The sequence below is a fragment of a genome, unplaced genomic scaffold (genome assembly GCF_019419815.1).
Source record: "Pyrus x bretschneideri cultivar Hongxiangsu unplaced genomic scaffold, Pyrus_bretschneideri_v1 Contig2, whole genome shotgun sequence".
In the NCBI taxonomy this organism is placed as follows: Eukaryota; Viridiplantae; Streptophyta; class Magnoliopsida; order Rosales; family Rosaceae; genus Pyrus; species Pyrus x bretschneideri.
This window is the reverse complement of record NW_025999501.1, coordinates 1,788,622-1,799,905: the sequence shown is the minus strand read 5'-3', so window position 1 is coordinate 1,799,905 and position 11,284 is coordinate 1,788,622. Positions and strand designations below refer to the sequence as shown.

The 11,284-nt window shown below is 34.8% G+C and overlaps 1 protein-coding gene across 1 annotated transcript; it reads right to left on the bottom strand.

Annotated features, from left to right (window-relative positions):
• Nucleotides 1-7,557: 7,557 nt before the first annotated feature.
• On the bottom strand, nt 7,558-9,068 carry LOC103938882 (heavy metal-associated isoprenylated plant protein 24). Its single transcript, XM_009348931.3, has 2 exons — nt 8,390-9,068; nt 7,558-8,079 (listed from the first exon to the last, which is right to left on the bottom strand). The coding sequence occupies exons 1-2, from the start codon at nt 8,544-8,546 to the stop codon at nt 7,781-7,783; spliced, it is 456 nt and encodes a 151-aa protein (XP_009347206.1). The 5' UTR covers nt 8,547-9,068; the 3' UTR covers nt 7,558-7,780.
• Nucleotides 9,069-11,284: the final 2,216 nt, after the last annotated feature.

Here is an 11,284-nt window from a genome sequence, read left to right as displayed (position 1 = left end):
CCTTCACGTGATCGTAGCACTAGAGCGTTTATATGTATTACACCCAGGCCTGTCGTACAGACCACTTTAGGTGGTTCCGACTCGTGTGCAGGTATACTTATTGAGCTATTGGCTAGCCAGAATTGACGAGATATGGATAAGTCGTACAGGTCACTATAGGTGACTCCGACTTATATGCTAGCCAGGATTGACGAGATATGGATAAGTCGTACAGGTCACTATAGGTGACTCCGACTTATATGCTAGCCAGGATTGACGAGATATGGGTAAGTCGTACAGGTCACTATAGGTGACTCCGACTTATATGCTAGCCAGGATTGACGAGATATGGATAAGTCGTACAGGTCACTATAGGTGACTCCGACTTATATGCTAGCCATGATTGATGAGATACGGATAAGTTGAACATGTCATTTTAGCTGACTCTGACTGATTTATCACTTTGTATTGATTTAGTTCATTTGGCCTACTTATTAATGTATGGTGGATGTGATGGCAAACCGTGGTTTTGGTCATTTCCGAGTATGGTTTGGATATATGTATATATGTTGTACTGTCTTATGGAAAACGATACGGGTTTTACATTTAGGGGCATTACTTTTTGAGAGGTAGTAACTTTGGGAAGCTTGGTTTTATTGCTTACTCACACCTTCTGTTTGGTGCCCTCCAGGTTTTAGCTGCTGAGTTTGTATCGACAAGAATATGTGGCGAATCTTAGTATTGATGGATATTTTTGAGGGTATAATTCTTACCCACATTATTGTACCTTACTTATGCTCTGACATCGCGCGTGAAATGGGTTCGCTCCCACTCGTAGCGCACTTTGGTACTTAGACACTTTTAGATTCAAATTTATTCACTTTTTATGCACTATCACATTTTATGGCTTCGTCACCTTCCAGGTGTCGGCCAGCACAGCTCGATTCAGGGTCCAAGTGGACTTTCTGGGTCGGGGTGTGTCACATACGAATCAGAGAATTAAAAAAATTTGAAGATTTGATGCATTAGAAAAATTCAAAAATGGTGGAAATATAGAAAATAATTGCGAGAGCTTTTTTTAGATTTGAATCAAGCTCTCAATGAAACCACCCATTTGTAGTAGCAAAAATCATCTATCTTCAGTCTTGACAAATTTGTACCTACAAATCAAATTAAACATGTAAAATCAAGGATCGAAGCCACATGTCCAAGGAGTGGGGTGGGGGTGTTTGGCCGATGGATCTCTGATGTCCAAGTCAGCTTCTCTTAAAAGAGAGAGTTTAGGGCTTAATTGTGAAGCAAAAGTTTGCTAGAAAATTAGTGTCAAAGGGGTATTTATAGAGAGATGTAGCCTGCCACATGTTTAGAGATTATCATCCCATGTTGTCAGCGTCTAGTTGGCCAGAGTGTGTCATCCATTGGATGCAGTAGGAAAATATCGTTAAGATCTTGAATTATCTTAAAGATGCTTGAGAATAATCCTTAGGGGCGATATTATTCAATAAATGGGAATATCTAAGACTAATCTTTGGAGACTCCTCAGTTGGATGTGATAAATTGTTCTTTCTTGATTAAAGGAATAAGTCTTCAATTAGGAAAGCTTAAAGATAAGAAATAGTTATTAATTCAACTTAATTCCCTTGCTTTATCTCCTTGCCATGAGCAGAGAAGCTTAGAGAAGTCTTACTTAATAGCTCAAGTCTTTTTGGTGGTTGAACTACATGTGAAGGGAATGTGGGTCTCACCAATTTAGTGAGGGTGTTCTAGTCATTCGTGGGCAAAATCCTAAGTACCAATTCCAGAACTTTCTGGATTATTTTTTGCTCCACTGCTACCTCTCTAAAATCTCTGATCTTAAAAATCACCTCACCTAACCTCAATTATATAAGTAGGATTTATATGTACATGGTGAAGAAAGTTGAGGTTCCACCATTTGGCAATATAGAGTAGCTCAATTACTTATAAGTACATGCAATGTCTTAAAAATCACCTCACCTAACTTCAATTATATAATTATGATATATATGTACATGGTGAAGAAAGTTGAGTATCACTATTTGGCAGTATAGAGAGTAGCTTACTTATAAGCACATACAATGTCCATTTTCTTCCTAATGTGAAATTAATTAATACTCTCATAACATGAACACATGGATAAATAGTGTAATGTAAAAACTACCAAGACCATAATTAACCAATAAATATAGTGCATGTATAGGTATGTTCCTTGTAATTATATGGTAAAATGTATGTACAATTACAAAGACCACAATTAACAAATAAATATAGTGCATGTATAGGTTTGGTCTTTGTAATTATACGGTAAAATAGTAGGTTTCGATATTCTCTATGTATTATATGGTAAAATAGTAGGTTTTGATATTATTTATGTATTCTGTTGCGAGGAAAGTTGCCAACTCAGGTGCCACCATACGTTCAATTTATGTGTTTTCTCATCATGCCTAGACTAAGGCAGGATTTGATAAAGAAAAAAGGAAAAAGATTGGCTACCTTCGTGATAACTCATATTTTTCATGCATTTATGTTATTTATTTTTAATCTATTTGTGACGTTTTAGAGTAAAACCGATTGCATTTAATCCTATTTTGTATCAATGTGTAGTAACATGTATTTTAGGATCAACTTGAAGTCAAAAGAACTGAAAACATGTCATTTTTGGGGTTGACCCTTATTCAAATGTAGAAAGAAGTTTAGTGGCCTGTTTTGAAGCCCAAATAAAGAATTCAAATCAAATCTGGCTGGTTAGAAGATCAAAAGCAGAATGGGAAAGGAATTAGAATATCTAGTATGAATTGGAGGAGCCAAATAAGGAAAAACGTTAAAAACCTTGGCTTAATGGTTGGGATCACCTTGCAATTAGATGCAACCCCATTTAGCATATAAATACTAGAGTTTCAGATCACTTTTACACAAGCCCCCCTTGGGGGACTCCCAGAGCTCTCTCTCTTCTCTTTCTTTGGCTTTTCTTCCATAAACTAAACTCTATTTCCCTTCACCAGCCGCTGCCACCGAAGAAACCACGCAGTCGTGCTATTCTTGAAAGATTTCCACATTAGAATTGCTTCAAGGGATTTCTTCTATGAATTTAATTTCACTCATGTTACGCTTTTTATTTATATTTTTTTGTGATCATGATATGTATTAAGTTTATAGCAAGAGAATTCGATGTAGCCTTGTAAACTATTCTATGTTATTAAGTTAAAGTAGTCGATTCATCAATTTGTTTTCTTGTTTCATTCACTTATTTTATAGTTTAATTTGTTTGTTTATCTTAACATTTGATCACCATTAGGGTTTCTTACAGATTATTTGACCAAGGTTATACACATCATGCTTAATCATGGTGGACATGTAAACGAATGAAGAAACTGCTTTGCATACATCCTACCATGTGATTTCTTTGGTTCTTTGAAGTCTCTTGTTCTTAGTGGATTCTTATTTGGTAATCTAAGTTGAACATCACAACTAGGTTGCAAATTAGCAGTACTTGATCACAACCACACATCAAATGGATGATCATAAATGAGTAAAACAAACCCTAGTTGAAGATTGGAGAGATGAATGCATTTTGACTTAATTTTCATGGAATTGGCTTGTAATGGTGAAATCGGTATCCCTAGTTCCATTCCCATTATTTATGAATCAACCTATCAGTTATCTTTATCTTTCTTGCATTTTTAAGTTATTTTAGTTTTCAATTGAAAAATCTAAATTCAAATTGCATTTTCATTGTTTAGTTAGGGTTCACATAAAGCTAGTAATTTGTAGAGGTCTAAACAGTCTCTGTGGTTTGACACCCTTACTTATGCTATTATACTATCCTTACATTTGCAATTCGAGTAAGAGATTTTCAAGTCCCAAGATTGGGCAAAAAGAAAAAAGAAAAGTCCCAATAGATTGATGCTAAATTATAAGGCGAGCAAGAGAAATTTACAAATAACATCTTTTAAATAGTGATAAGCAAATCTCTCTCGAATCTATTCCTCGTTATCTAAAATTTTGTGGTTCATTTCTTAACAACATGGTCTTAATCCTATACTTAAACAGAGACTAAGGGGGCGTTTGTTTACCCTTACTAAGTGGGACTAGACTAGATTGGACTAGCTGTTAGTCCAATACCCTGTTTGTTTCATGCTAGGATTCACATTAATGAGACTAAAGGGGACTTGCATGGACAAAACCCTTCGCTAAGAGGTCTTAGTGAGACCCCCCCCCCCCAATAACCATGGGACTGCTAAGACCTCTCTCTGCTACTGCTTGCATTGCTAGCTTTATGTCCTCACTCCGAAATCACACCACCAAACCTAAAAGCCTTCTGCATACGAAGTCTGCACGCTGCAAGTCGTCTGCTTCTTTGCAACTCTGGCCACCTATACCCAGATCTGAAACCTACCACACCCACCGCCTAATTCTCAACATCCAACCACCAAAATTTGAAAAGAAAAAAAAAATCAATTCGATAACAACAAACTCAATAGAAAAATTCTTCATTTTTCCCAAAAAATTAAGAGATTTTCTGAGAAAATCAAACGATGGGCGAGAAACATAGTAGTTGTGAAATCCATGGCGCTGCAGAGAGGAGTCTCTACACAATTTCAATTTTCCATGGGAAATGAAGTTAGGAAATCAGAATCTATGGTGCCATAAATAATTGAGAGGAATCACAACATCAAAGAAAAGGAAAAGGAAAAAAAGAGAGAACAAAAGGGGGATGATGAATGACGCTGTTTTGAGGGAGGAGATAGTGGAAAGGAAAAGAAAAAGATGAAGAGAGGGAGAGGGTCGGAGCAAAATTAGGAAGAAAAAGGAAGATAAGAGGTAAAAAAAAATTAGGATGGGAGATGGGAGGTTTCCAGAATGAAAAAAAGAAATAGACAATGGAAGTAATAAAATATTACTAAATTTGTATTAAATAATATAAAATATTAATAAAATATGAATGAAAAAAATATAATATTAGAATTTGTTGTTAACATGTTGTTTAGTCCGACACTGAATCAAACGCTTCACTAAGTCAGTCCAGTTTAGTCTAGTCTAAGCCAATCCAACTTAGTCCCTAAAACTAGTCCAGTCCGAGATAATCTGGTGTAACAAACACACCCTAAAAGCAGAATAGCTATCATGAGTTATTCTACTTTTTTCAAAGTTACGTTCCCATAAATTCATACAGTAGTTGACCGCGCTTAATATTAATGAGTTATTCATAATATCTTTCTAATTAAAATACGCAAATTACCAAACTTTCTTAGATCTTCCTGGATAAATTAGTAGCGATAATTTGTTTCTTGCAACACCACGTAAACTTAATTATTAATTAATATTAACTCCAAATATGAATTAAGAATTTAGAGTAATGCTAAGTAGACTAAATTTATAAAATAAATTATATGTAACCAATAAGAAAAAAAATACGTTAATCAACACTTAAATAATAATCTAAGGGTAATGCTAGAGAGATTAAATTTTGTAAACTAAATGACATGGAAGTTGATGATTAGATTATTATTTAAGTGTTGATTAACATACTAATTTCTTAGGTGACACATCATTTAGTTTAGAAATTTTGTCTACAAATTGGGTAATGTTAGGAAAACTAATTCTGGAGATAAAATTTACAAACTAAATAATGTGTCATCAATATGAATGAGCATGTTTATTAATGCTTAAGTAATAAACTAATCATCAACTTCCATATTCTTTAGTTTCTAAAATTTTGTCTACAAATTTAGTTTTTCTAACATTACCCCTACAAATTTAGTCAACCTAGCATTGCTCCATTCATCAACTTCTATGTCATTTAATTTACGAAAGAGTGATGCTAGAGAGACTAAATCTTTTGAACTAAATTTGCAAACTAAATGATGTGGTTGGAGATAATTGGATTATTAATTAAGTATCGATTAACGTGCTTATTTCTTATTTGTGACACATTATTTGGTTAGCAATTTGGTTTAAAAAATTTAATCTCTCTAGTATTACTCTTTACGAAATTTAATCTATAAATTTAGTCTCTTTAACGTTATCCAAAAATTTATATAGGAAATTTCAAATCCCTTGCCACAGTACAAATAAGAGCGCCTTTTAGAAAAGCCCCACATACCAACATACAATAATTGAGATTAGATATGAGTTGCTGTCTCATAACAACCCACACTAATTCATCCAACCAATACCTTTGGATCTCAATTCGATCCACACTAACTCGTCTATTTGAATAATTAAATTTATTCTTGAATTTAGTCTCACTAACTCCCTAATCAGATGTAAAAATCACATTTAATTTTTATTTATATTTTGGGAAATGCAAATTGTGTTTTCTTTTTGAATTTGTAAAATAGGTGTCAAGGGAGTTGAAATTTTACGTAGTTATTATCTATAATTTTCGATCAAGATGATGCATATTTTACTCTCCTTAAAATTATTCATCGAAGAAATGTTTGACCAACATTTTTCATCGTGTTCAGACCACGGTTGATACTTCACGTGTCATTATATAAGTAAATTGAAGTTTTATTTTTTAAATTATTAGTTTTTTAACACAAGATCTCTACTACAAGAGATGTATATGTGTTTTACATCCTAATATGCACGCTCATCTGGAGATGCAAATAGAGTCCGGATCCTCGCCAAATCCTCTTTGTGAGGATCCCAAAGATCCGTGAATCTTGTTTATTCATCGTAAATTGTGCGGTCAAAAATTATTTTAAATATTTTTATTTAAAAATAAACGTAAACGGTACTTGATAAAAACTGACCGTATGATATACGATGAACAAACATAATTCACGAATCATCAAGATCATCACCAAAAGAATCACGAGAGAATCTGGGGATGCAAATATGACATGATGTTGTTTTCTTTAGTTAGAAAGGTTCTTATCACAAAAAAATGAAAGGTTCAAACTTCAAAATGTCATAATACAAACAAATAAAACACTGTTTTGAGATTCAAAAGTTCAGAAATTATTCGCGTTTGCATAGATCATAGATCATAAATGTAGAGAGATTATGGTACATCACATTTTATTATATAAAATATGAGATATATGTATTAATAAGTTAATAACTTAAAAAATACAATTTTTTACTATTTATATAAAACACGTGGTATATCATCAGTATTCCAATCATAATAAAAAATTTCTCATATATGTATGTAGCATTATTCTAGTAACTATCATTGAAAGCTCCATTCACATATGAACATTCGTCTAAAGAAATCATAAACGTCTTGCATGCTCAATCTCTATGACCAAATAAATTAATTAATCTATAGCACATAACTAAAAAGTGATTTATTTTGTTAGACACTTTTATATTATCAAACTATAAATTTGAATCACTCGTTTGAACAGCATTAAATAATTTAATTTATATTTATGTGAAAAACCATTTTTCTGTAACACTATCCTCTTTTTTTTTTTTTTTTTTTTTTTTTTTGTCTTTTTGTGTTTTAGGATGAAAGGGGCAGGTTCTTTGCATATTCAGTCCAGCAACATGTGGGCTTATGTCTTAAATTATAATCACTTTTCGATATCTCTACAATATTGCTAGAGATGAAAAAAAGACACGAGCTAGTAATATTACTCTTGAATCACAAAAGGCTCCACGCAAATATGACAGCTTTAGCCAAAGAGATAAATCAACAGCTTGAATAATCGAACTCCCTGAACAAAACCCACGTATATCAACCCCACATACCACACTATTTCGTTAATTAATCCACTATTTATAAATATGATTATTTTAGATATATTGATTATATATATTAATAATCTAGCTACATGATAGAGCAGGCATTAGGATTGTCATCGCTGAACATGACTGTGTAGCGGTCGTCCATGGCAGTCTCAGTGATGTTTGAAGTGTCGGCAACTTTCCTGACCATATTAGGAGGTGCCTTCTTGTCATATGCCTGAGAAATATAAGGATGAGCAACCAGATTGTACGGAACATAAGGCCACAACTCACACTTCTTCTTTGTTGACTGAGCAGCCTTCAACACTTTCTTTGCCTCAACGTTATATCCAATCACAGTTGCCTTCTGCTGCTTCAAGTCGATGTCCACAGATTTAGCACCTACAAACAATCATCAAAGTGAATTAATTCACACCCAAACCTGAGGAAGTTGAGTTTCCACGCTAGAACTAATTGTGAATAGGAAGGAGAGATGCCCAAAATTATTTAAATCACTATGGCAAAGATGCTCTTTTGACATGGACAGCACTCAACACACTCCCTAAAACGCGGCTAGGATAGCCTATTAATCATAGTGATATATATATTAGAACTTATATAAGATCATTGATCATATTAATTTTCGTCTAAAGTTTCAGATTACCAGTCTAATAAGCAAACATTGTCAAAAATATGAATTTATTAATCCCACCTTTTACGCCGGAGAGGACACTCTTGACCTTGCGGGCACAACCTTCACAGTCCATCCTGATTTTTATGGCCACCGTTTGCATTTGCTTCTTCTTCTTGCCTTTTTTGGCACTGCTTAGTACATCTGATAAGTACTCCAAAGTTCCTTGAATTCCCATTTTTTCAGCTTATTGTTCAAAACGCTAGAATGGTTAATTGTTGGTCTTGGACAAGCTTATATATGTATATTAGCTAGCTACTAATGAAAATATTTATATATAGCTAAAGATCCAGAGTTCGAAATCCTCCTCTAAAAAATGAACGATGAAGACTTGAAGATGTAAGGACTCAGGAGCTAACTTACTAGAGAAATGCAAGAGATGGGTGTTGATAAAGAAGAGTGCTACATATATATACCACAAGATCGTGTCTAGTTTATTCTTTTCCAATAAGTGCATGAAAGGAAAGAGGAGAGCTATGGAGGCAATAGAAAAGGTGAACGGGTGACTGGAAAGAGGAGGACACCGGTACTTGGTATTGTGCTCTTGCTAGCTTCTATTCTTTGGATTTTATAGTGAGTTGAACAGATGATAGAAATTAATATCCAAGAGAAATTAATAAAAAAAAACAAGTAAATAATTTAAAAAGCAAGCCTAGCTAGCTGCTCTAGAAACTATAGGAAACTGACCTTCATACAATCCATGTGGATTCCCTTTCTCTTAAGAGGATGAGAACTCAAAAGAAAATATTCCTTTTAAAGATGCTATATTAGTAAGGCACTTTTGCTCCTATCGTTATAATTAATCGATCTCTTCTTAAATTGGAATTTATTAGAGTAGTATTACCCTTAATATCTATTTGTATCATTATTTTTACAATCTTTCTAATCGAGATAGAGTCCACTAACGTATGTATGTCTCATTTGTATTAGAGAGATAATACAAATAGATAGTAAAAATAACATTTTTGAATTAATTATGTGGCCGTGAAAATGAGACTAATCAACATGAACTAGATTCAGAGTTATTGTGATATTCCGTTGTAATAATACATGGTTATGTAGAAAGAAGCGTATGCATAACAATTCATTATTAGAATAGAAAGTCATTTGACAGTGAACTTATTTCATGTAAGTCATTTTCTATAACAACGCAGTGAGCCCCTAAAATAACCAATGAAGGACAAAGGTACTTCGAGTATAATTTGGCTAAATTGGTGCATATTTGAATTAATTAAGTAAACCTTGTCAATGGCGGATCCAGGATTCTAACATCAAGTAATCTCAATCAAGGTATGCTAAGTGCTACTCGGGCAACGAGATGAGGCCTAGCTTCAAGATGAGGCCTAGACGGATTTAAGTAAGTTATCATTAACAGTTTCATACATCGTCTTTAAAAACTTTCAATGTCATACCTCATCTATGTATTTTTTACAATTTCATACATTCCGTTAGTTTTTTATCAATTCTTCTGCTAAAATATAAAAAAAATTAAATATTAAAAACTAAAAATAAAATAAAATTAATAATTTTTTTAAAGGTGAACCCACCCCTTATCCCCCTCACCCTTTCTTCTCCCTCCCATCTTCCCCAAACCCAGATTCCACAATACCTTCTCCAACTTCAACCAGTCGTTCGCCTTCGACCCCATCTCCAACCTCTGGTTCGGCCACCCCACCCCCACCTTCCCCTTAGTCCTCCTCCTTCTTCGGCGCCGACGACTTCTTCCTCATCACCACCCCCTTTATCACCTTCTCCCCTATTCTCAAGCGCCACTGGCTCTCCACCTCCCCTCTCCGATGTTCCTGCATCAACCCCCTCGTCGGCATCGATTCTCCCCCTCTTCCCCATCCCTAGCTTCGTCGTCCTCAATGGTGTCCGATTCCTGGCTCCTTTGCCCTCCCCTCCCCACCGATTTCCGCTTTGGAAACTCATCCCAGTCGCTCCCCTCCTCCTTATCGAGACCCAAATGTGTTGGCGTAGGCGAGCTGCGAGTTAGGGAAGGCGATGGTGGGGTTGAATTTGAAGGATGAGGAAGAGAGGGCGGCGGTGATGGAGTTAAAGGACTGTTTGGGTGGGTTGTAGGCGTGGAGATTGAGGGTGGGGTGGTGAAGGAAGCTTGGGGAGGGTGTGGGGGGACACGGGACGAACCGAAGAAGAAGAAGGGGTGAAGGAAAATAATTTTATTTTTTAGTTTTTAATATTTAATTATTTTTTTAATATTTTAATTTGAAGAATTGACAGAAAACTGACGGAATGTATGAAATTGTAAAAAATTCGTAAATGAGGTATGACATTGAAACTTTTTAAAGACGAGGTATGAAACTGTTAATGACCTAATAGTTTAGATAGTTTTATATAACTTATCCTAAATAAAACTATACTTGTATTGAGAATTTGGGTTATATTTTAATTAAGTTTATTATTTAACATATAACATACAAAAATATCAGAACTTCTTAGTTATCCCCAGACCACCTGAATTCATGAATGGATCCGCCCTGGCCATCTAGTTTCGCCAGCAAATTAAACCCAGATGTTTTTGGGTGTTGAAAGTTTTCAATGCTTAGGGTACACGAAAGTAGAAAAGGTAAACAACACATTTAAAGTTTGAGAGTAACGCTTTGTCGGAACTTTGAATCTCTCTGTAACACGTATGATTTCATAACAAAAATATTCCACAAAATAATCAAAGGCATCACGGCTACCACGTTAACAAATAATCAAAGGCATCATCGGCTACCACGTTAGAGATCTTGGTGGTCCACACAGATATCAACGGCTGACTATCAGCCAGGTGGCCGAATCACCTCCAAAATGGAGCTGGTGGTTGCACCATTCATATACTTGTTCACTAGCAAACTGTCCACTTGTGAACGTGTACTGGTGATTGGGCGGTGCGACTGTTTGAAAAACAGA